Source organism: Mus musculus, chromosome 19 (genome assembly GCF_000001635.26).
Source record: "Mus musculus strain C57BL/6J chromosome 19, GRCm38.p6 C57BL/6J".
In the NCBI taxonomy this organism is placed as follows: domain Eukaryota; kingdom Metazoa; phylum Chordata; class Mammalia; order Rodentia; family Muridae; genus Mus; species Mus musculus.
Genome location: NC_000085.6, coordinates 8892709 through 8917800, shown reverse-complemented (window position 1 = coordinate 8917800; position 25092 = coordinate 8892709). Strand labels below are relative to the sequence as shown.

At 47.2% G+C, this 25092-nt stretch overlaps 2 protein-coding genes across 5 annotated transcripts; both read right to left on the bottom strand.

Moving 5' to 3' along the window:
* Nucleotides 1–1058: 1058 nt before the first annotated feature.
* On the bottom strand, nt 1059–19744 carry Ganab (alpha glucosidase 2 alpha neutral subunit). 4 transcript variants are annotated; one of them, XM_006526677.2, is made up of 26 exons: nt 19642–19725; nt 18407–18605; nt 15433–15537; nt 15171–15279; nt 12739–12866; nt 10407–10586; nt 9885–9950; nt 9054–9123; nt 8793–8880; nt 8614–8710; nt 8188–8368; nt 7182–7335; nt 6858–7093; nt 6640–6766; nt 6445–6524; nt 6062–6205; nt 5841–5937; nt 5226–5327; nt 4847–5090; nt 3436–3500; nt 3183–3259; nt 3025–3099; nt 2763–2876; nt 2531–2643; nt 2297–2397; nt 1129–2176 (listed from the first exon to the last, which is right to left on the bottom strand). In XM_006526677.2, exons 5-26 carry the CDS (start codon nt 12825–12827, stop codon nt 2067–2069), a joined length of 2610 nt encoding a protein of 869 aa, XP_006526740.1. In that variant the 5' UTR covers nt 12828–12866; nt 15171–15279; nt 15433–15537; nt 18407–18605; nt 19642–19725; the 3' UTR covers nt 1129–2066. The 4 variants fall into 4 exon arrangements, with proteins under 4 accessions (NP_032086.1, NP_001280550.1, XP_006526740.1 ...); NM_008060.2 differs by lacking the exon at nt 18407–18605 and having other exon boundaries at nt 1059–2176; nt 19642–19744; XM_006526678.2 differs by lacking the exon at nt 9885–9950.
* Nucleotides 19745–19910: 166 nt separating this feature from the next.
* Nucleotides 19911–24814, bottom strand: Ints5 (integrator complex subunit 5). Its single transcript, NM_176843.3, has 2 exons — nt 24653–24814; nt 19911–23042 (listed from the first exon to the last, which is right to left on the bottom strand). Exons 1-2 carry the CDS (start codon nt 24730–24732, stop codon nt 20066–20068), a joined length of 3057 nt encoding a protein of 1018 aa, NP_789813.1. The 5' UTR covers nt 24733–24814; the 3' UTR covers nt 19911–20065.
* Between the last annotated feature and the right edge of the window lie 278 nt (nt 24815–25092).

The window sequence follows — 25092 nt, the reverse complement described above, 5'->3', positions numbered from 1 at the left end:
AATCCCAGCTCTAAGGGAGGCAGGAAGAGCTTTTGACTTCCAGGCCAGTCAAAGCTATATGGTGAGACCCTAAATCAAAAGGTAAATTTAAAAAATACTGTTGGGCTGGAGAGATGGCTCAGTGGTTAGGAGGCAGAGGCAGGCGGATTTCTGAGTTTGAGGCCAGCCTGGTCTACAAAGTGAGTTCCAGGACAGCCAGGGTTATACAGAGAAACCCTGTCTCGAAAAACCAAAAAAAAAAAAAAAAGATCGCTCTTACAAAGGTCCTAAGTTCAAATCCCAGCAACCACATGGTGGCTCACAACCATCCATAATGAGATTTGACGCCCTCTTCTGTTGTCTGAAGACAGCTACAGTGCTTACATATAATAATAAATAAATCTGTTAAAAAAAAAAAAAGTGCTATTAACTAAAAATAGCCTTCTGATGAAAACATTTGACCCTGTATGTATTTCCAAAAGACGCCCATTAGCGCTGATCACTACTTATTATGTCCACTTTAAAATATGACAGTTGCTGTGAATATGTGTACAGGCCAGAGGTTAATAAATATCTTGAGTGTTCTTCAGGCACCATCCTTATTCTTTTGTTTTGTTTTGAAACTGGATCTCTCACTGGACTAGAACTTACCAAGTAGGCTAGGCAAGCTGGCCAGAGCCCCAAGGATCCAACTGTCTCTGCCTCCCAAGAATTAGGCTTACAGCCTGGCGGTGGTGGCGCACACCTTTAATCCCAGCACTCGGGAGGCAGAGGCAGGTGGATTTCTGAGTTCTAGGCCAGCCTGGTCTACAAAGTGAGTTCCAGGACAGCCAGGGTTATACAGAGAAACTATCTCGAAAAAAACAAAAAAAAACAAAAAAAGAATTAGGCTTACACACTCAGCTTTCTTTACAGTGAGTCTGTGGATCAAACTCAGGCTCCTATATTTGCGAGACAAAGCAGTTTTCTGACCAGTTCACCTCCTGAGACCCATTGCTGGGTTCTTCTAAAGGACTAGCATCTCAAGCTAAAGCCGCCCTCAGGTTGGCTCATTTTGCTGAAATGAAGCAGCTTATACAGAATAAAATGGTAGGCCACTATTTACTGGAGCGATTTTGTTCAGTTTACAAGTATAATTCAGACATCCAATTATTATTTATGTTTTGTTTCGTTTTTTATTGTTTCTCCTTTTTATCAAAACTTGTCACAGTTGGGAACCCAGAGGAAGTAAAAAAAATTCCCACAAATAGTTCTCCTGGTTCCTGAGTCCTCCCTCAACCCGCTTACCAGGGCTTGAAGCCACCCCTGGGTACACATGATCGTCTCCCCCCACCCTCAGTCTTCTTCCCAGCAATAAATACAGGTGACCGTGATTCAGTGAAACCACAACTCATGTCTCTATCTTGAGTGTCCCAAGGGGACCAGAGGGGCAAAAGAAGTTTAATAACCTTGCCCTCCTAATTGTGTGGAAGCGTCTCCCTCTAAGATGGGAGAAATGCAGCAGCTCTGGAAAGAAACAGGAAGACAAGGTTGAGATGAGAAGGAAGAGGACGTTCTCCAGGAACCTCAATCTTGATCCATTTGTCCCTTACCAAGTAAGGGGTGGTCCCAGTGTATCAGTGGAACAGAGAAGGGGACATTCAGGGGAAGGAATGAAAGGATGGGCATTTTGGATAGGAGGGAACAGGGAAGAAGAAAAGGAACCCTAATGTTCACTGCCCTCATCTTCTTCCAAGAAATGGCATCAACAAACAAGAGGCTTGAATAGATGGGGTCTAAGGAGAAGGTAGGGACCCTAAGGAAGAGAAAAAGAACGACAAGGCCCCTTGGTCTTCACAAATGACTGTGCTCCAGTTACAGCAACAGGATACTGAGTATGAAGGGCTTGGTAACACACAGAAGGAAAGACTAGGTCACAAGTGGAATTCAGAGCCCTAGGACAGCCCTGTCATCTTGCCCAGATGTTGACAGAATCTGGGTCGTAGAATTAGAAGGTGAAATCTAGGTAGGGTCAAACTCCAAGGCAAAAGAAAAGGTAACTCAATACCATCATGCCCTTCCTCCCAACTCAGAACAAGTTCCTTGGGTTATCGAAGATGAATACTCCAGTCGGATGCCACGCTGACACCAGGTTTACGCAATATCAGCACTGAGGTCTCAGGGTCATGCTGGAAGGACAGGCGACTTTCAGGGGATCCTGTGGAAGAAAGGCAAGCACCACAGTCAATAATAGGCTACCTCTCCATAGCAAGGTTGCAACCCTGTCAACCCTACCTCTGCTTCTTTTCCCAATTTCAAGGCCAGACCTATCACTAACCTTTGGTCTGGAGCACCACAGCTGCTGGCTTTCCAGCCCCCATGATGACTACTCGCTCAATCCAAATAGGTGTCTCAAGGTGGCCTTTGGGGTCTGCTGAACTGGAGGCAACAAAAGCAAATGCCAATTGGAGAAATGGGCAGGAAGATAATCCAAAGCGAAGTTCAAAGGCAACAAAAGCACAGCGAACCTGAGCACCCCTGAAGGCAAGGCCCATAGAGGACACCCCATTACCTAGAGACCAGTGTGCTGCCAGAGAAAGAGAACCGCCGCAACAGGAACTCATGGCGAGTCTGATAGTTAAAGGTGTGTCCATCATCTAGAAAGAGCTCTCCTTGGGCAGTACCCTGTGCAGGAAGAGGTGAGGAACTTAAGCCAAAGAGGGAGTGCCTTCATTCACATCCAGAGGACTGAGTCCTAGAAAACAGGCAATAGTTGAGATAGCTCTCACCCACTGGAAACTCACCTGGGGACTGAGAGCAACAAAGAGAGTGATAGGATCGTCCTTCATACAGTCTGAAGAGCGCCTCACACGCATCCATCGAGGCACAATGGTTCCGCCACGCTGGAACACGGGGATCTAAGGCAAAAGTGCTGCAGTGAAGCACTACTCCTTCAGGCCTTTCAGCATCTTATGTTCCTTCCCTCTGACTCCCCAAATTATATATTTTCTCCCCTTCTGGAGAAGTACAAGCAAACAGAGATGGCAGCTAGAGAGATATACTCACACTGCTCAAAGTTACTGGCAGATACAAGGTCTGGGGCCCATGATGCTTCTGATAGCTCTGAATGTCATACCACACCTGTGGATGACAAGATACTGGATCACTCAGTGCATAGGGGTTCCATGCTTTTGCTTCTTTGCCCACAATATTCTGTAACTTACTTCTTCTTGGCCAGGCAAATAGACCTGCACTCCGTGGGCCCCAGCATCCGATACAGGGTGAATAAGGAGTGCATCACCTAAAACATACCAGAATTAACAGGGAACGAGGGCATTTGCTGCCAGTCTAGAGAGCATTAGAAGATCTGTCTGTCACAAGTCCAGCCACAGTTACTCCAACTCCACACATACACATCCCACACATTGTTCTTAAGCTGAAGCCCAACCTCCTACCAGCTGTCCTCCCATTTCTCACCAAGCATGAACTGATCCTCTATACTGAAGGTAGACATATCCTCAGGATACTGTACCCAGAGGGGCCTAGGAAAGAAGCAAGACAGGAAAGGAAGCCATTATATTCTCAGAGGTCAAAGATGCTCTCCTCCAAGAGCTAGCAATTAGAATTGCACTGGGGAGAAATCCAGGAGCTTTCAGCCAATGGATTCAGGACTTTAGCTGCAGCTACAGAACTCCACCTTGCCCGGTCACTGTACTTTCTCTCTTACCTCCCTAACTCCACTCTTCTACCCACAGTTCTCTGTCTTTCAGTGGCTTCCTTGAGCACTTCAGTGACACATAGCTTGCAAGGCCCTTTAGGGGCATAAGCATCATCTCTATTCCTAATGACAATCTGTCTACCAGTTCCTTCCCAAGGCCCACTGACTTTTCTTTTCTCATTTTCTGGCTTGTTTCAGTGTTTTGGCACCTGCAGCCTCCTCGCTGTGGAATGTCCTTCCCTGAGATCACAAACACCTACTTCATTCATTGTACAGGTTCCTAATGTGGCTATATTCTCAAAAGTGCCTTTTGTGACTACCTAATCCTGTAACTTCATGTTTCTTATTCTTGTCAATAACTTATCACTGTGGGCAATCTTCTTCAGGTTAGCCTCCATTACTCACACTTGTTCCCTTTAGTCTTTCCATGACTCTCTCTTGTTTTTGTTTGTTTGTTTGTTTGTCTTTTGTTTGTTTGTTTGTTTTTCGAGGCAGGATTTATTTGTGTAGCCCTGGCTGTCCTGGAACTCACTCTGTAGACCAGGCTGGCCTCGAACTCAGAAATACGCCTGCTTCTGGTTCCCAGTGCTGGGATTAAAGGTGTGCGCCACCACAGCCTGGCAACTCTCTTTTTGAGACAGGGCCTTGCTATGTAGCACAAGCTGGTTTTGAACTTTCATTCCTCCTACCTCATACCTCAGCCTCCTAAATTTCAGTATTATAGACATATATAACAAGACCAGGCTTTTTATCATCATCATCATCGTCGTCGTCGTCATTGTCATCATTACAATTTTGAAGGCATGGAGGATCATATGCCATGATATGGTGGTCAGAAAAAAACTTGCAATTTCTAGGAGTCAATTCTCTACTTCCATCATGTTCTAGAGACTGAACTCCTATATTTGATAGCAACTGCTTTTACCCATTTCATTTGCCTGTTTCTTTTTTTGGTGACATTGGGGCTTGACGGAACTCATGGCTTTCTACATTAAGAGGCAAGTAACTCCACTACTGAATTACATCCTCAGACCTCTCTTCCATATTCATATTAAAACCTTACAAACAAGGCCCTGGAAAGGGAAAGAAATAGGCCCAGAGATGCAAACCAGACCTCATTATCTCCCAGTCATCTATCTGACTCTACACAGACCCCACTGACTAATTTACCTCATGACAGGAAACCCTTCCTTGTGAGCTTGATAGAAGAGGGTATACCAGAAGGGCAGCAAAGAATATCGCTGGAACAAGGCATCTCGGATTGCATCTTGGTATTGAGACGCTAACAGCCATGGCTCTCGCCGCCCAGTGTCCAAGTGGGCATGAGCCCGAAAGAACGGCTGGTAGGCACCCATTTGGTACCAGCGCACAAGCAGCTCTGGCTCTGGGTTCTTGAAGAAGCCACCCACATCCGCTGGGAGAGGAGAAGGAGCAGGTTGCAAAATGGCAAAGAAGAAGCGCTGGCAGCCATTCATATAAATATTCTTTGTTCATGCCCAGGTCCTTTGACTTTATCCCAATCAAAACCCCAAATGTCTCCTTCTCTTACCTCCACAGAAGGAAAGCCCCACCAGTGCCAGGCTGAGACACATAGGGATAGAGATCTTCAAATGATCCCATTCGGCAGTGTTGTCCCCTGTCCACACAGCTCCTAAAAGGGTCAAAGGGGAAGGAGCCTGATATAGAGCAAGGAACTCAGCCTTTATCTAGGTATCCTCTGACCTGCCACTGTCACTAGACAAGTGTCCAGGACACTCTGATGAGAGTGAAGTTAAACACAACTCTTTTTTGGTACTAGGAACTTAGCAAAGGCCTTGCATAAGCTAGGCAGTGCTCCCCCTCCATCCCTGCCAGAAGGCTTAAGCGAGGTTTAGATATACCATTCATATGTCAAAATATACAGCTGGAGGTTGCAGTGTGCAGCTCTCCAAAGATACTATGGCTCCTCTGATCTGGTCTTCATAATTTTGTGTTACACCTCTGTATTTGCTTACTCTTCCCTGGAGACAGAGTCATACTAAACACATCAGGGTAGCCTAGACTACCTGGACAGTTTAGGCAGCCCTACGACTAAAGCTATTCCTGACTCAGCAACCTTAAGTGCTAGGATTACAGGCATTTACTCCCACACACAGCTGCCACAGCTCTAGTCTCCAAACCTTACCAAAGCGCTGGGAGCCTGAGAAGAAAGCCCTACTCAGGACAAAGGGACGCTCTATGCCCCCAGAGCGCTGTATTAGCCCATCAGCAGTCGCCATGTGCTAGGAAGAAAGAGAAGAGAGTGAAGAACAAATGCCATCTGTCATCTGGTTGACAACTATATATTCTCCATGTTTAACTACTGTCCTCCCTTTGTCTGCCAACTTTCCTCTCCCGGTTCCTTACCACATATAAGCCATAGATGTTATGGATGTCCCGGTGCTCCCAGCCTCCATAATGCACAGCATCCTTCAACATGGTGACCTCAGGACCATTGAACACAGACGGTTCATTCATGTCATTCCAAACATAAAGATTAGGAGCTGAACCCTGAAAACACAGGTACCAATTATGTATGGGGGGAAAAAAAGAGGACGACGGTCGACAGTAAACACTGTCAGAAAGAAAGCTTCTAGAAATCCAGAACCAAGTCTTTTTCAGAATCCTCCAAGATCTTCAAGTCCCCACGAAATGTTATAGGTCAAACAAAAGCAATGGTCCTGAACTGAAAAGCTGATTCATGAAGGAAAAGTAGAAAAGACAGAAGGCATATGGATAGTCTTTCCTACCTCATAATTGTCAAAGCTGAACATGTTAGACCACCAGGCCCTCATCCTTGGATTAGTGAAGTCAGGGTAACTAGCTGAGCCTGAGAGAGAAAACACCAACTCTGAATTCCCAAAGAGGCAAAACCAAAACATAACAAAATATCTCTACCTCTTTGGCTGCTCCATAGCCTCCCCTTCAATTATGGGCCTGCCTACCTGGCCAGCACCAGCCCTCGTAATCAGAGCCATCCCGAGTTTTAACATACAGCCCATGGTTTCGCAATTCTTCGTGAACTCGGTAGCCAGAGTCTACCTTGATGTGGGGGTCCACAATGGCCACCAGCTGGGAACAAAGAACAGAAGGAGAAATGGTGGAGACTACCATGCCTCAACCCTATGCAAGAAGACCAAACACAGCTACAGGACCCCCTTACCTTCCGCCTCTTGGAAGCCAAGTGCTCAAGCATATTGAGGGGCTGAGGAAATCGGGTGGGGTCCCAAGTGAAGTACCGCTTGCCATCAGCATGTTCAATGTCCAACCAAATGACATCACAAGGCATGTTGTGATCATCAAAACCCTGATCCACTTCCAAAACATCAGCCTCATCCCGGTAGTTCCAGCGACTCTGGTGATAGCCGAGGGAGAAGAGTGGGGGCAATGCCTGGGTCCCTGCAGGTTTAAATGAAAGGGTCACTGGAGCTGAAGAAATAGCAAAACTTAAGAGCACTTGCTAGCCAGAAATGGAAATATCACCTACCTGTGAGACTAGCATACTGCCTAAAGACATCAAAAACCGAAGGGCCAAGCATTAGGAAAACATCAATAATGCCACTCTCTGACATCCAACGAATGTCTGTCTGTGGAGTCTCCCCAGAGCCCTGCAGGTAATCAAGCATCTTCCCAAACAGGGTCTGTGAAGGAGACAAAGGGAAGTCAGCTTTTCAGTGCCAACTTGAAACAAAAGCAGCACTTTCTCCTGAGTCTCACACAGCTGGCTCCTAACACCTCACTATAATTTAATTTAAGAGTCAAGTCTCTACCCCTGTAATCCTAGAACTTGGGAGGCAGAGGCAGGCGGATTTCTGAGTTCGAGGCCAGCCTGGTCTACAGAGTGAGTTCCAGGACAGCTAGGACCGCACAGAGAAACCCTGTCTCGAAAAACTGAAGGGGAGAAATAAAAAAAGAGAGAGAAAAGTCTCATTTCCTCAAGGAAGCGTTCACGGACCACACATCAGCTTGCCATTTACCACTCCCGAAGTCCTCTGCCTTATAATAACCTGATAATACCTGTCTTCTTCCCTCACACTGGGAGCTCTTTTCTTTCTTTCAAGACGTCTTTACTTATGTGTTTTATGTATATGACTGCTCTATTTGCATGAATGCCTGAATGACAGAAAAGGGCATCAGACAGAAGAGGGCATCAGATCCCATTACAGATGGCTGTGAGCCACCATGTTGTTGGGAACTGAATTCAAGATCTCTGGAAGAGCAGCCAGTGCTATTAACCACTGAGCCATCTCTCCAGGCCCAGAGATTGGCAGCATAACCCCTGCAACCTAGAGTGTTCCTACAGAATGGACAAGGAACAAGGGAATCTTCTCAAGCCAGAGAAGCAGTGGCTTCACATGAAGGCAACCTAGCAATGACTATGACTGTCTCTCAAATAAGTTCTGCCATTCATTCGTGTTTTCACACTCACATCCGCATCCCTAGCATAAGGCATGGCAGACTCTCACCACATCTCTCCCATGCCATGCCCTCACCTTCCCAGCCGTGTTGGAGGATATATCAACCCAAGTCTCAGCAGCATTAAGCCAGAAGATGCCCAGGTCTCGATGAAAGCTGTGTGCCAGGAGCACAGGCACAGACCCATATAGAGCCATGGGGTTGTTCAGCTCATACTGGAACACATCCAAATTGTACAGGCGGTACGGCTCACCGCCCCTGGTGGTAGACAGACAAGACTTAGGCTAATCAATGGCCAGGCTACAGCTTAAGCAAATGCTACTCCACAGACATAGCTGAGAGAAAACGAAAGTCTCTTTCTTTAAAACAAGTGCATAAGCAAGGAGGTAGCCCAGATACAAGAAGGGAATTATGCTTGTCTACAATATACAACTGTATGAGCAAATCCCCAGCCCTGACTGCCTCCTTTTCTAACCCCATCCTAGTGTTACTATCGGACTCACTCAGTGACCTTCAGTCTCAGGCTGTCAGCATGCTCAGGGATCCCATACACATGTTCCATTCCTGGCAGAGAAAAGTCCAAACCTACAGACGTGGGGCCTGAAAGAAAAGGATGATTTACAGAGCTTCTGTTTGGCAAGATACCTCTGTGCCCCTGTCCAGGGCTTTCCCAGCCTCTCACCATAAGGCTTGCTGTCAGAATGTGTTTTGAATGTCTCCTCCCAGGCTCCTGGCTCATCCTTCTCAGCCTTTTCCTGGGTCTCCTCTGGCTGTAAGAAAAGTGGACTGATACCCACTCACGTCCCAGTTATCTTTTCCCACTCTCAGGGTCTAAATCTCATCCTTTAGGATGAGAACAGGCTCAGTTTTCTTGTGGGCCTTTACTCTCCGGCCTCCCAGGCAGCCCCATTCTCCACTCCAACCACCTGGCACTTCAACTTACCTTGTCACCATCCCCAGGTGTTGCTTCAGGCTGGGCTCCATTGCCTTCAGCTGGGTCTTTTGATTCTTGCCTGGAAGGTAGGAGAGCTGTCTGCTCCAATCCAGAGGGGGCGGGGACGAGGGGCTAATGGAAGGAGGGGTGAGGGAATAGAGAGCCGAGGGTCCAAAGGAATGAAAGCACTGAAGGAAGGGACTGACTGTTAAAGCTCGGGAAGGGACCCCAGTGAGCTAGGATGGGGAGACAACTGACAGAGGAAAATGAGGAGAAAATGCCAGCAGGAAGTACTTTCTACATACAGGCCCATATCAGCAGCCTCTGTTGATATCTATAAGAGATGGGCAAGATGGTTCAGTGACCTGGGTTCTAAATACCAGTCCTGGCTCTGCTGCCATCATAGAAAAAAATCTGACCTTTCTTGATCATACTTTAGAAAGGCAAGTTGGTCAGACCATAAAAAACGCCTCTCCAGACACACTCTGCGACTGCAAAAGGTTTGGCCAAAGAATGCTTTTCAGAGGCAGCTTGCTAACAGTTCTCTCCAGAGTCTCAATGTATTCCAAGTGAGAGCCAGGAATCACAGCGAAACAGAGCACCCCTCCAGCCCTTAGCAGAGCAATAAGCTTCCTACATTCCGTAAGCACTTCCAGCACTCATCTTCCCCCCAAAGGGCTCACAGCCAGGGGACAGCAAACAAGGACCCAAATACCAAGAGGGGGAAGGACAGATGGTGAAGAGGAGGGAATAAGAAGGTCCGGGCAAGTTCCCCAGAGGGCCAGCGTGAGGGTGGGTGAGGAAGAGGAACAGGTACAGTACCAGTGGCCATGGCTTTACCTAGAGAAAAGGTTCTTGATCTTATCCCACACGCTACCGAGCGCGAGACTAACTTTATCCGAGAAACTGGGGCGGGCAGGAGGAGATGAGTAGGGAAGGGGGAGGAGGCACAAAACCAACACAAAAACAGAAACATAAAAGTGAGTTTCAGTAGACAAACTTCCAGAGATGGGGGGAAAAGAAACCGCAAATAAATAAATAAATAAATAAATAAATAGGAAGAAAATACACTAGGGGAATGTGATGATGTGAGAAGGGGAAGGAGAAAGCAGATCCAGGCAGACTTCCCAGAGGAGGTGCCTAGTGTATAGCTCAGGGACAAAAGTATCTGCCTCCTGATCTGTACAAGAAAGAGAAAATTGCAACCCAGATCTGTCTTTACCCTCACTGAGAGTATCTCCCACCCTCCTGCCCCATCTGGCTGTTCTGCACCCAGTCTCTTCCCACAGTACAATACCAGACTTTGTGACATTTCTAGGCACTACCACAGTAAGTTCCCTGAAGTCCCCACCCTGTACTCACGGGACCCTGGGGGCCCTCTGGTGCTCAAAGGCCATAAGTCCTCGGGCATTGACACTGAGCAGGAGGCTTCGATCTTCTAGCAGGTCAAGGCGGAATGGCTGTGCTGTCAAAATGATTTTGTAGGGTCCCTCAGCCACTGTTAGCTCCACACTGTTGTCATCACGGCCAGAGACTGAAAGCCTAGAGAAGAGAGAGATCAAAGGGGATACACACATATATATATGGAGGCAAAGACCAGAGACCTGTTACAAGCAGCAGCAGGTCATAGCCCAGGGAAAAACAAACTCATTAGAGCCTTTCTCTCTTTAAACATTTTTGGGGACTGGCAAGATGACCCAGCAGGCAGATGCATGCTACTAAACTTGACCTGAGTTTGAGTTCCAAAGACCAGTGTAGAAGAAGCCAGCCAATCCCCAAATTATCCTCTAACCTCTACATGCATATGGTACATGCATACCTATACATATATGCCAGTATACTCAGAACAAAACTTATTATTTTTTGTAATTTACTTTGTGGAGACTTTTGGGAGTCTGACTTTTCCTCTTCTCATGTTGAGTGTAGAAGATTGAACTTAGGTCCTTGGGTTCAGCAGAAGGATCTTTACCTACTAAACCACCCTACTGGCCCTAAAATCAAGCCTTGGTATAGGAGCACACATCTGTAACCCGGCACTTGGAAAGAAGAGACAGGGCTGCCTCTGGTCTAGAGCATGTTCCACACCAGCCAGAGCATAGTAAGACTCTTAAAGATTAAAGCAAAAAGCTAAAGAGACAGACAAGTAAAATGCTTGCAAAAGGACCTCACTTCAATCCTTAGAACCTACATAAAAATGTAGGTGGGAAGCCGGGAGTGGTGGCGCACGCCTTTAGTCCCATAATCCCAGCACTCGGGAGGCAGAGGTAGGCGGATTTCTGAGTTCGAGGCCAGCCTGGTCTACAGAGTGAGTTCCAGGACAGCCAGGGCTACACAGAGAAACCCTGTCTCAAAAAAAACCAAACCAAACAAACAAACAAACACCAAAAAGAATATTAAATGTCTAAGAAACTGTCTCATTCCAGAGAAACCTGGAGAAGTGTGACAACTGAATGCTGCATGGTGTTTTGGCTCCAGAGCAGAACAAGTAGACTTGGCAAAACCTAAAGAAACCCAAATAAATATATATGGTGGTTGATAGTGCAGTGCTACCAATTCATCTGGGAAGACAAAGGAATGACAGTTATGTTAGCAAGACACAAAGGAAGGGCACAAAGGAAATCATTCCTTCAACTTTCCTATAAATCTAACCCCACTACAAATTATGAAGTGTAGGTGTGTGTGGAGGAGATGGACACTGGAGCCTTGCACGGGTCAGCAAGTGCTCTACCTCGGAGCTAAAAGCTCTCCAGACCTACTACTGCGATTTGCTTTTCTTGAATAACTTCAGCTCAGGGCCTACCAAAGTACTCTATAATTGAGTTGCAGCTTTAATCTCAAGCTGTTTTCTTTTTTTCTTTAATGATACCTTTAGTAAATTAAAAGGTTACAACCTAGGAAAAGATACCCACAATATATAAATGGTAAAGACTCAAGATTAACAAATTCTATAAGGCAGTAAGGACAAACCACATAAAGAGATGAATGGGTGTAAGCTGTCAACTATTATCTCACACAACAGTAAACCCAAAAGACCACATATAAACAAGGCCTAAGGCCTAAGGCCTGGTAAAGAGATCAGTTAGCAAAGAGCTTGACTCACAACCATGAGGAGCAGAGTTTAATCCCCAGAAGCAGATAAAAATGCAGTGTGGTAGCTTCACATAATCATCCCAGTATCAGAGAAGTCAGGTGGATGCTGTGGATCACTGGTCAGCCCGCCTAGCCTAAGTGTGATCTACATACTGTACTCCAGGCAAACCTGAGTTACAGAATGAGAGTCTGTCTCCCGAGAGAGAGAGAGAGAGAGAGAGAGAGAGAGAGAGAGAGAGAGAGAGCGAGACTGATACAGCCAGACCTATCATCTATGTAAATGTATGAAAAAATGTAAAATAGATATTTGAACAGTTGTATTCTAAACAACCAAGGGAAAAAAAGAGGAAAAAAGGCTGGCAGACTACAAAGGTGTGATCTTCTTTATAACAGTGATACCTAGCCTAAGCCTGACAGGAAGACAAAACTTCACCTGTCTGCTGAGTGAATATGGAGTGAGAGGAAGTAAGACAGAGGAAGAAGAGAAGCGGGGTGGGCTGGAAGATGAGGCTCGACTTCTCTGATGCGAGAAACTAGGTTACCACCCAGATTCCTTGGGAAGGAAAAGGGCAATCAGAGAGATACCTTCTCGGGAAAACGTTACCTAGCTGTGGGGGGGTCAGCCACTAAAACATCTGGCACTCGGTATCGAGGCCGCCGGGGCTCTAGCTCATCGATCCTGATCCGAGTCATGTTCTTCTGAAGGCCCTGGAGCTCCAGCACAAGCAGCACCTGCAGAAAGAGAAACTCGCCTGAAGCTGGAGAGACTAAACCCACCCCATCATCATCTAAGTAATGACATAGCGTCTCTCCTCAGCCTTTTGCCTACAGCTTTGATTTAAAAGCAAGGTTTTGTTGGTTTTGTTTAATTTGGGTTTTTTTGTATGTAAGTGTTTCACCTGCATGTATATATGTGTACCATGTGTGCACCTGGTGCCCACAGCATGGCCCTTGGAAATAAGAGTTTTTAGATATTTTGTGATCCATCATATGAGTGCTGGGAAACAAATCTTGGTCTTCTTAAGAACAATAGGTGAAATCCAGGAGTAGAGATGAACACCTTTAATCTCAGCACTCGGGAGAGCTAGAGGCCAGCCTGGTCTATAGAGTAAATCCCAGGATAGCCAGGACCATACACAGAAAACTTGTCTCAAAAAACAACAAAAAGCAACAAGGGCTCTAAATTATTCAGCCCTCTCTCCAGTTCTCTTGATTTTTTATTAATTAATTAATTAGCTATTTTCTTTATATATTTCAAATGCTATCCCAAAAGTTCCCTATACCACCCCCCCCCCCCCGCCCTGCTCCCCTACCCACCCACTCCCACTTCTTGGCCCTGGCGTTTCCCTGTACTGGGGCATATAAAGTTTGCAATACCAAGGGGCCTCTCTTCCCAGTGATGGCCGACTAGGCCATCTTCTGCTACATATGCAGCTAGACATACGAGCTCTGGGGGTACTGGTTAGTTCATATTGTTGTCTCTTGATTGATTTTTAACAAAAGGTCTCACTATATAGCCCAAGCTATCCTGAAATTCATGCCTCTGCATATCTCTGCCTCTCAGTATTAAAGGTATGCACCACCATGCCTGCTAGCCTTTTTTTTTTTGAAACAGGATCTCATGTAACTCATGCTGGTTTTGAACTTACTATGCAACTGATTGCTGCTGTTCTTAAAACTCTTGATCCTCTTGCCTCTGTCTCCCAAGTGTTGAGATTACAGGCATGCCCCAGTTTCCTATACTATAGATTGTAACCCCTATGACAAGGTATAACTCAATGGGGGAAGGGGGGTTGTCATGAAAAACCTGACAAGTAGTTTCTCAATATGTAATGGAAAAATTTTAATCAGAATCAAAAATGAAGCTCAGTTGATAGTGTACTTGCCTAGTTCAAGATTAGCACAGTATAAAACCTGCTTTGATATACACTCCTGTAATCCCAGCATTCAGAAAATGAAAATAAGAAGGTTAGAAATTCAAAGTCATTCTGAGCTACAAAGTTAGTATGACGACAGCCTGAAACTACATGATACAAAAATAAACAAAACCGAAAATCAAACTCATAATGAACCTAAGCTTTTCCTAGCCGTGCTCACCCATGTTACATCGCCCAACTTCTCTGAAGCCATGGTTCTCAACACACTATATTTATATGCCAACATAGTACTTCAAATGCCATCACGGCACACAATGCCAATGAACACTGCCTAAACCACTATGGCTCAGACTGGAGACTCTGTGTGTTATCAACTGTGATCCTTTTACTATACATACAAAGTTTTCTGCTCTTACAAAAATATGACAGTGATGGTGACGCACACCTTTAATCCCAGTGCTCGGAAGGCAGAGGCAGGCGGATCTCTGTAAATTCAAGGCCAGCCTGGTCTACAGTGAGTTCTAGGTCTGCCAGGGCTACACAGAAAAACCCTGCTAGAAAAGACAAAAAAACAAAAACCAGTAAAGTTATTTCTGTACCAAAGAACTGTTGTGAAATAAATTTATGATTTACTTAAATGTTTGATTTGTACACACACCAATATTCTCTCTTTCTGAGTTCTTTGATTTGTACACAGAACTAGTGTTCTCTCTTTTCCTGAATCCTATAAAAATTCTTGCAAAAAAAATTTTTTTAATTGCAAATTTAAGTTTATAATGTTTTGGCCTAAGGAACCTGAGATCAGATTTCTTCCAAATTAAACGTCTCCAGGACAGAGATGGTTCAAACATTAAAGAGCACTGGCTGCTCTTCCAAAGGACCTGGATTTGAGTCCTAGCAGTCACATACTGATCTATAACTCCAGTTCTTGAAACAACTCTGTAACTCACATCCCAGTAGATCTAACATACTCTTCTGGTCTCCATGGGCACTGCAAACACAATTGTACAAAGACCAACATGGAAGGCAAAATACTCATAAACATAAAAAAGTAAAAGTCTCAAGATAAGCCTGACACAAGACATTTATTTACAAGTTTTTCTTTCCCAAGTTACCACCCATTTCCCCATCCCTACCACTCTTTCTTGTCTTGCCTGACCTTGGTGACTTCATGGATCAGATGGACTGTAAGAGCATCAGGACCAAGCTGCAGAGTGTCCAGCAAGGCACGGTAAGGAGAGAGGCCTGGCCGAATGCTTCGCTGCCGTCTGTCAAATGCAAGAGTTGGGAAGTAAGGTTAGAGAGCATCTCAATATCCTTAGGTGACTCTACTTAAAATTATCTTTCTTACACAGCCCACCTCACCTCCCACACACACCTCCCAGGTCCCCACTTTCCATTCACCTCTTCTAGAAACATACTTGCAAAAGGAACTCTCATCACAGGTCTTAAAGTTGCTTCTATCCACAGCAAGTGTAATCCCCAGACAGACCCCTAAGTATGCCAGCACCAAACTTAACCAAGACCTATGGAAAGACAAGAAGAACAGTTAACACTCTGGTCAAGAAGGGCTTCACCTTCTTGATATAACCCTAACAGACAACTCATAAAAGCAATCCTATTAATTAGGAAAAAAGCCAAGTAGACCAAGAACGAAGTCAATTCTGAGTGGGAATGGCGGAGCACATTTCTAACCCCAGCACTCGGATTCGAGAAGCAGAGGCAGGGCAGATCTCTATGAATTTGAGGTCAGTCTGGTCTATACAGTAAATTCCAGGTCAACCCAGACTATACAGTGAGATCCTGTCTCAAAGGAAAATTTTTTTAAAGAAAAAGAAAAGTTAGTCTTGAAGAGATGGTTTGTTCACACTGTCCCTGAAAAAACAACCCAAGAGTAAGTGGACAAAGTCTGTCTGTGTGGCCTTTAGAGGCCGAGTACTGACTGTAGTTACATCAGCCTCTCAGAGGAAAGGAGCAGTAACAGCCAATCCCAAAGGAAATGGTGTACCATGTGTGTACATCACAAGAACAAAGCTAACTATGCCTTTCAGGGGTAAGTCATCAGATGGAGTCAATCTGCTAATCACAACTCCTAAGGTCCTAGAACGCTAGACACCCAGTTCCTTTGATGTACAGTTCTGCAACTTCAAAACAAATCACCATCATCACTAAGGTCAGAGTGACAGCTGAAAAACACACTGAGCCTAGCTAACCGATGCATCCCTAGCTTTAAAATGACTGCAGTGGTAAAAGAATCAATACCCTAGCAACACCTTCAGAGACTGATTTAATTGGCCTAAAATAGTGACTGTTTAAACTCTCTATGGCATGCTATATGCTTGCAGTACACAGCTATTTGGGAGGCTAGGGCCAGAGTTAGGAACCACTTGAGCATAGGAGAGACTAATATGAGCAGCACAGTGAGAACCTATCTCAATAATCATAATGCATAAATAAGCACCCCCTAACCCTAACACGTAACCAAGACTCAAAACTACTTTCCATACATTTATTTTCCCCCTTTCTTTCATTGTTTTTCTTAGTCAGGTTAGGTCAGGAGGTTTTTTCCAGATGGAAAATTCAGCCATACAGGAATAATCAGCCATGACTTTTGAACAGCTACGCAGAGGTGAAGAGCCTGGAGCTTAGCCCTGACTGTGGCTACGACCATGACTTCCACACAGTGCACAGCACAGCACACTGATCGTCAGCAAAGCAGAGCAGACGTGCTAAACTGAAGAGCCTCACATCCAGGTCCCCACAAACTGTCACTCCCACAAGGTGCATCAAATGAAAGACTATGGTTTAGTAACCTCATTTAAGTAAGTTTGGGGCTAGAGGGACAGCTCAGTAGCTAAGAACAGTAGCTGTCGATGTTCTTCAAAAGGGCCTGGGTTTGATTCCTAGTACCCACATGCCAGTTCAATCTTCTGTAATTTGTTTCAGGGGATCCAACACCCTCTTTTGGCATCAGACATACACATGGGGGCACAGACATGCATGTAGGAAAGGAAAACATAAAAACACATAAAGAATAATAATAAGATTTTAGTTTGGAGGTTATTTACCTACTAAATGATTCCTAAAAAGGGACTCTCAGATTTTAGTGTCTGTTAATGTGTGACCCAGGCAAAGACAGGATTGTGAGGCCAGCCTGGTCTTCACAGCAAGTTCCATGACTGCCAGGGCTAAAGAGAGAAACCCCGAAGGAAGGAAGGAAGGAAGGAAGGGAGGGAGGGAGGGAGGGAGGGAGGGAGGAAAGGAAAGGAGAGAAAAACTGATTGAGTATGAGCAGGAGGGAGAGAGGGAAGGGTAAAAGGGGAAGGGAGGGAGGGAGGAAAGAGAACCTAGCCAAGTGTGGTAGTACAGACCTATAATCCCAGTACTTGGGAAGTAGAAACAAGAAGACAGTTCAGTCATCCTTAGCTACATATTAAATTTAAGGGCTAGCCTAGGCTATGTGAAACCCCATCTTGAAATCCAAGAAACACTTGTTGTATGTATTAAACAAACACTGCCAAACCTTGGACCACAAGTTTTATTTAAATTTTTTGCAGTGTTGAAGAGTGAACTCAGGGTCTCACTCATGCTAGGCTACATCCAGCTACATTCTCAGCTTATAGCACCAGCCTTTTAAACAAGTTCTTCCAGTGACTATGATTTAAGCAATACAGGAACACACTAAGATGTGTTCCCCAGGGAGTACAGAGGGGACTCATAAGAAGGCTTAGTAGAAGCTGGGCAGAGGTGGCACACACCTTTAATCCCAGCACTTGGGAGGCAGAGGCAGGCGAATTTCTGAGTTCAAGGCCAGCCTGGTCTACAAAGTGAGTTCCAGGACAGCCAGGGCTATACAGAGAAACCCTGTCTCGAAAAAACAAAAACAAACAAACAAACAAAAAAAGAAGGTTTAGTAGCTAAGAGCACTTGTAGCCACGTGTAATTACCTAAGCTTGATTATCCAGGACCCACATGTGGGACGGAGAAAAGCAACTCATTCCATACATGTACAGAGGTAAACTCACATACATGTGCACACAACTCACACTGGGAAAATAAACGTTAAAAACAGAAAACTCATTTTAAAAAAGGGGGAAGTCAGGCATAATGATGCACACCCTTTAATCCTAGCACTTTGAGGCAGAGGCAGACAGAGGCAGAGGCAGATGGATCTCTTACAGGTTTGAAGCCAAGCCTGGTCCACATACATAGTGAATTCGAGGTCAGACAAGCCTAGATTGACAAGACCTTGTCTCATTATATAAATGAATAAGAAGGGGGTTGGGGCAAGGCAACACAGAAGATATGGTTCTTCTAAGCAATAAAACCAAGAAAGGGCTTATCATACACAGTTATCCAGCCTCCATATCTACTTGGAAGGTAAAAGAAAGTTACCATATAGTGAGGTGAATGCAGGTCCTGTTTGATCCCCAGAAGCACCAAAAGGAAATTGTGAAGGGGATCAGTTAATAAAGTTCCCTAGAAGCAGGAAATTTTGGAAAGCTGGCAGGCAGCCACCAGTAGTGAAAAAAGGCAGCCAGCAAAGTGAGAAAACACTAGGAACTAGCGTGCTAGGCTTTGGAGGAAGAAGTACCTGTAAGACAAACAGAAGACAATGCTACTAGAAAAATCTAATCAGAAGGCATTGATACAGCCTGGGTCCTGAGGAATGGCTACTTATGTAGCGGTAGTGAGCAGTTTAGCTCGTAAATACTCCCTGGAACCCTATCTTCAAGTCTTTAAAATAGGTTTGGAGAGATGTCAGTAAGGAAATGATTGGTAAAGAATATTTTCAACATGACTTGTTGGCTCTAGGAATGCCTTAAGCATCCCAAACGAGAGGTGTTCATGAGCTAAGTCAAGTATGAACTTTAGGGTAAGTTACATCTGTTTATTGGAGAAGAACTTGAGTATATGATTCACCCTTTTTACACTGCTGTCGACAGTACACGCCTCTCCCGACCCTTTACATCCGTTAGGTGTACCGCGCTTTACGGCGCTGATGTGTTTTCAAGCTTTTTTTAAGGTTCTACAAAACTCCAGAGAACAGGCCAAATTATTTGATACATGTTGTGTTTGAGCAACATTATCCATGCAGACTGTGAACTTACTGGACCCTGCCCCAGCCGTGCCCAGCAAATGAACACTAATGAAACTGGCCCAGGCTGGTCGGGAGGGCAAGGAAGGAATACAGGACGATCTGCCCATCGTATTGCTTCCAACCTGAAAAAGGAGCAGTGTGGCAACAGGCTGCTTTTTTACAGGCTGGGATGCATTTCGTCCCCCTACCTGCCTCGACAGCCCTGCGCACTGCAGGAAGGAGACGAAAGCATTGACCACCCCGAACCGCCAAGGGAGAAGGGGCGGCTGGGAGCGGACAAGACCGAAGACAGCACCCAGCTTCAGCCTTTCTAAGCCCGGCGAGATTCAGGAACCCCACAGACAAGGGCCGCAGCGACTCGTGAATCTGCCGCTGGGAGGCTGTAGCCAGAGGCCACCACCACGAGGACAAAGAGCCCGTTGCGAGGCCAGAAGTAGCAGGGTGATGGGAAGGCATACAAAAAGAAGCAATATGGGGCTCGGGGGATCTAGGGCCGTCCGGACGCGCCCCCGGGTTCCGGGCTCCTCACCGCCTCCTACGCGCCGCCACTGCCGCTATTGCCGCCATCTTGTACCGGGTTTGCTCCTTGACCCGAACCTACCCGCCCCTGTGCACGTTGAGCCACGTACCCTAGTGCCCGCCCCTTCCGGCCTTCCGATTGGCTCGTCCAGAGCGCGGCCGGACGTCTATCCCATTGGTCGAGCGCGTTCTTTATTATGAATGGGGCGTGCCTCGACGCCCCGGGCTCTGCGTTCTCAGGCTTTTGGCAGCTTTCCGTGTCAGATAGAAACACTGGACTGTTTGTCTCAACTCGGCAAATTTTATTTAGAAAAAATGGTGGGGTTTGAAAAAAGTGACACCACTCATTACGTACGGACTTAGAAGCATCCACCCTTCTGTAGCACCTTAGGCTCTTCTCTCAGTTTAACCTCGCACAACTTGTAGAGAAAAGGTCAAGTCCCCTGCCGAAGCAGAGTGGATGGCGGAGGTGCTTGAAAGCGGCCAGAGAAGAGCCCCAGGCGATCGATGTTGCGGTGGAGGACACTGTGCAGCACAGACAGATGTGGTCCTCCTTCAGCTCCACCCTCCCTGGCAAAGTCCCGGATGAAGCGGCCACGTTCAGACTGGAAGATGAACTTCTGGGGCAAGGGCCCATGCTCCCGAAGAAAACCCCAGACACTAAGCAGCAACAGACGCACTTCAAAAGGTGCCAGTTGGCTAAATACCTCGTGCATATTACCCAGGGCTGGTGGCAAGAGGCTTCCCTCAGCCATGACAGCCACCAGGATACAGGATGCCTCCAGATGCCAGGGGGAGTGGGTTGTATCAGGGTGTCGAGAGGCTTCCCAATGGCTCAAGAGGGCAGCCAGCAGCCCCCGCAGCAGCACGGAGCAGTAGCACAGGGCTGGGGGAGCAGCTGCTACCAGCTTCAAAAGCTCAAACAGCAGAGGTTGTTCCCGGAAGCGCCTACCAATTCGGAGATCCCGCTCCACGGTGGCTCGTGCATGATCCTCTGGGGGCCAGGCCAGCTCAGCACCAGCTGCATCAGGACACACGCTCTCCACTAAGGTCACCGCAACTGCTTTGGCTGCCTCTGGGCTCAGGGTGGGAGCCCCCCAGCAACCCTCACGCTCGCTGTTCCCTGATGCGCTGCAGCAGTGCACTAGGAGGCTAACGAGGCTCTGGGTGTTATAGATCACTTCTTGATGGTTTCGAGATTGAACAATTTTAGGTGGCTTTAAGCCACGGCCGATAACTCCAGCATGGAAAACTGACCAGATCCCTCCAGGACCCGGCACTGCTGCAGTATGCCTCCGGTTAATGTCCAACAATGAGGCAGAAGCCAAAGGGGTTGAGACAATTGAGAGGGTCTCATTGTCTCCATCCATTTCCCCTCCAAATAGTTCTGTGTTGCCCCGATGTAAGGCTCCCTCTACAAGCAGCTGTAGGACAGCCTTGAGCCCAGCTGGGGAAGTCTGAGAAAGGCGGGTAAGAAGCTGAGAGGCTGAAGCCACACCAGGAGGGCCATGCAGCCTTAGAGAAGAGAAGAAGTGGTGTACTCCAGCTCTCACTAGTCCCAATAGTTGGGAAGGGGACAGGGCTTCAGAAGGAAAGGGACATATTGCAAGGAGGGAGGCAGCAGCTTCAGCTACTTCCTCCTCTGGGTGTAGTAGGAGAGGAGCCAGATCAGCCAGGTGAGCTGAGGCAGACTCCCCAAACCGGGCCCCTAAGGCTGAAGGGCCCTCACCACCCTGCTGCTCCCACCCCACCAACAAGGCCAAATTTCGAAGAAACCGGGCTGTGAAGGGAGGCTGTAAAGTCCCTGCATGCACTCGAGCCAGGCAGCTTCGGAAGGCCAGGGGAAGAAGGCCAGAGAGACTGACCACTAGCCCTGCATATAGCTGGGTTGCCAAACTCAACTCTTCAGGGCTTCTGGCTCTGCTCAGTAGATGACCCAAGGCCTCAGGTCCACAGCTAGGTCGTGTATAGACAGACAGTAGGCCCAGGAGCTGGTGTTGCCAGAGGAAGCGCTTCCGTTCTAGCCGTAATGTCTCTCCACACAGTTCTCCAACATGGTTTCGTAATGCATCAAGAAAGGGCACTGGACGAGGAGGTGGGGGTGGGCCCAGCACCCCTTCTCCAGGAGACCCTCCCCGATGATGAACTAGTTTTTGTAGATGTAGCAATAGCAGCTGGATCAGCCGGTCACAGGCCTCTCTCACGGTGTCTGGCACAGCCAGGCCCTGGGTAGTAATAACTGAAGCAGGCATAGCTGTGTCTACTAAGAACTGCAGCAGGCGGTAGGCACCAGTCCCAGAGGCCTGGCTCACTAGATGCACAGCCAGGTTTAGCATGTTGTCTAGCTCTTCTCTGGGGAACCCCTGCAGGTGTTGTTGCAGCTGGCTTAGCACTGCTGGGGGCTTGAGGCAGTCCACAAGTTCTCCAGATACTGTGCCGAGCAAAGCTGGTGACATGACTGCCAGCTGCAGTAGGAAGGGAACTGTGGCCTGAAGAGAGGGCTCTCCATTCCGGCCCCCAGAACCCCCTGCCAAACTATCATGAAACATGCGCAACAGTTCCCGTCGGATGCTGTCTCCATGGCGGGAAGCCAGGTGCCCTAGGATGCCTACAACTGAGGCAATCTTGGGTACCCGTTTTTCCCCAGGGATGGCAGGAGATCCAGGGAAGGGGTCTGTAGAGGGGGGTTGAGAAGAGTTTCCACAAGCACTAGCTCCTCCTCCAGCCCCACTATGGACACAGAAGTCCTTAAGGCCACAAGATAGGACTCGGGAGATGATGGTGCCAGGAAAAGAAGAGCCAATATGGGCCACAACCCAGTCAAAGTGTGGGGAATGCTGGACAGAAGTGTCTAGCAAGGCATCCACACATGCATCTGGGCAGCTACCAATGAGGGCCGAGAGGCACTGCACATAGATGTCCATTAATGTGCGGGTGGCCCTGCAGCCCATCCACAGCTGCAGCAGTTCATTGAGAGAGCCAGTGGCATGGGGAACACGCTGATGCTGACCTGAATATGTGCTGCTCAGTTGTCCCATGAGGTCAATGGACCATGCACTAATCACGGGTGCCCAGGCCTTTGGGTTGGCCCGGATAAACTCACACAGCACCTGCTGCACTTCATGCACCACATCCTCTAAGCCAGGTCCACCAGTAGGGACATGGGATGGTGGAGGTGGACGGAGGTGAGGTGGACCAGCCACAGGACTTTCTTCTAGGGCAGCTAGGTGGGCCCGGACACTCTCATCAAAAACACCTCTCAAGTGGTCCAACACAGCAGCCCGAGCAGGTGGCAAAGAACGGAGCAAGAGAAGACCACATCGAGCATGTTCACGAGCTGAGAGCTGGTGGCCCAGAATAGGGTCTACACCGGTCAAAAAAGCCTTGATTTCTTGGGACAGCTCCTGAGCACTGTAAGGAAGAAAAAAAAAAAGAAAATCAAAATACTGGGAGATGTGAAGTAAGTTATATTCCTTTCATGAGCTCTGGTTTCTTTTTATGTGATAATAGGGTAATACGTGCCTCATAAGAATTTATGAAGGTTTAGAAGCATACCCATTCCTGTTACACCTTGGTCATTCAAGAAATGCTATTTGTCCTTCAGCAACAATAATCATAGGAATAACAGATTACCTTTCAAATATCCACGTTCTTTTTTCTTTTTCAGTACGAGGTATAAAACCTAGGCCTTTAGGCCTACTAGGCACCATCTCTTAAGCTACATCCCCACCCCACTTTTAAGTACTTCACCAGTACTTTTTCAGTCCTGACAACAATATGGTTATTATGATCCCATTTTACAGGTAAAGAAATTAAAGTTAAGAAATCAGGATAAATATTACAAAGAGGCAGGAACCATTTCTAAACTCCTAAAACAGAATTCCCTTTTGTTAAGGTGATGGTATATGGGAATTACTCAATGAAAAATTGAATTAGCTAAATATATTGAGATTCTATACCTACTTTAACATCTTCTCAGCCCCCCCTCTACAGCACAAGCACCCTGAAATCTCTCAATGGTCAGAAAACTGTAACCTTACTAAAAGCTCTCCCTCCCAAATGTGTGCTTTTCCATACTATTCAAGAATTCAGCCTTAACCAGTGACATACACCTTCAATTCCAACACAGACAGATCTGAGTTCAAGGCTAACCTACATAATGAATTCCGAATTCCGAGACAGCTATGTCTATCCATAGAGAGACCCTGTCTCAAAAAAAAAGAAAGGAATGAGCCGGGCGTGGTGGCGCACACCTTTAGTCCCAGCACTCAGGAGGCAGAGGCAGGCAGATTTCTGAGCTTGAGGCCAGCCTGGTCTACAAAGTGAGATCCAGGTCAGCCAGGGCTACAGAGAAACCCTGTCTCGGAAAAAAAAAAGGGGGGGGGGGGGGAAGGAATGAAGGAAAAGAGAGAGAATTCTAATCACGCACCCACTGAATTAAATGCCTTCAGTGTGCAGAGAATGGGGGTGGGGGATCCCCCGGAGCACAGAATATAAGCCTTTCAATTCGCCCAATATATAAGCTGTGTCTTAAGAGTCTCAGAAGGCGATGTTGAGAAAGTAAAACCCCTTCCCTCTTACTACTATCTGTTCTGTCAAACACAACCGCATTCTCTGGGCAGATAAGGTTCTGTACCCTCCCTTTGATCAAAAATAAAGGCACCTCAATACGAGAACAAATATTGCGGCTCCGAGCCTTGGCTCCCCAGAAACTCTCATGTAGTCCAAGCCTCCTCCCGTAAAAGGGGCAAGGAGGCTGGGTTCTCAGGAGCGCTGATGTCCCCAACTGCTGGCAAAGCAAGGCCGGCCGAAGAAGGCACTGAGGTCTCGGGAGAGGCAGAACTACGAGCAGGGCAGGCATTGCAGCCCAGAGTTTTTAGTGAAGCGGTCCCTGAGTTCCGGGAAGACGCGACCAGAATCTCTGAGAATCCTGACGCGGGTTCTCTAGGTAAGATCCAGCTTTCTGAGGAGAAGGCTGGCGGGGCGGCGCGATGAAGGAAGATACCAGGGGCTCTGACTACCTGAGAGGCGCGGGACCGTGGGTGGCGGGGGCAGGCCCGGGTGGCCCTGGGGCCCCGGGAGGGTCGCACAACGCGGACATCCCGGAGCCCTACCCGGAGCCTGAGGCGGGAGCGGCGGAGCACAGGCGACGCATGCGTGCTGACTGGAAACGCGACAGAAACTATCGACCCCGCCTCTCAGGAAAATCCGTCCGGCTAAGTCTGGAGCCCTAGTACTTTGGTTCCGCGTCGCATCGGTCACAGCGGGTAATAGGCTTGCTCTCAGCACAACCTTCACACCCACCCCCCAGGGGCTTCGTAGGCATAGGAAAGCTTCCGAGGCTTTCTTCTACATTGCAATCTAATAATCTGTTAAAGTATAAACATACCGGGCAGTGGTGGCGCACGCCTTTAATCTCAGCACTTGGGAGGCAGAGGCAGGCGGATTTCTGAAGTTCCGA

Coding starts and splice junctions, on each gene's coding strand:
- Ints5 (NM_176843.3), bottom strand. CDS start 24,732: ATGTCCGCGTTGTGCGACCCTCCCGGGGCCCCAGGGCCACCCGGGCCT. Junction 23,043..24,652: donor CACGGTCCCGCGCCTCTCAG/GTAGTCAGAGCC, acceptor TCTTCCTTACAG/TGCTCAGGAGCTGTCCCAAG.
- Ganab (NM_008060.2), bottom strand. CDS start 19,679: ATGGCGGCAATAGCGGCAGTGGCGGCGCGTAGGAGGCG. Junction 5,091..5,225: donor GGGGCTTTCCTTCTGTGGAG/GTAAGAGAAGGA, acceptor CTCCTCTCCCAG/CGGATGTGGGTGGCTTCTTC. Junction 3,501..4,846: donor GAAGGGTTTCCTGTCATGAG/GTAAATTAGTCA, acceptor CTTCTTTCCTAG/GCCCCTCTGGGTACAGTATC.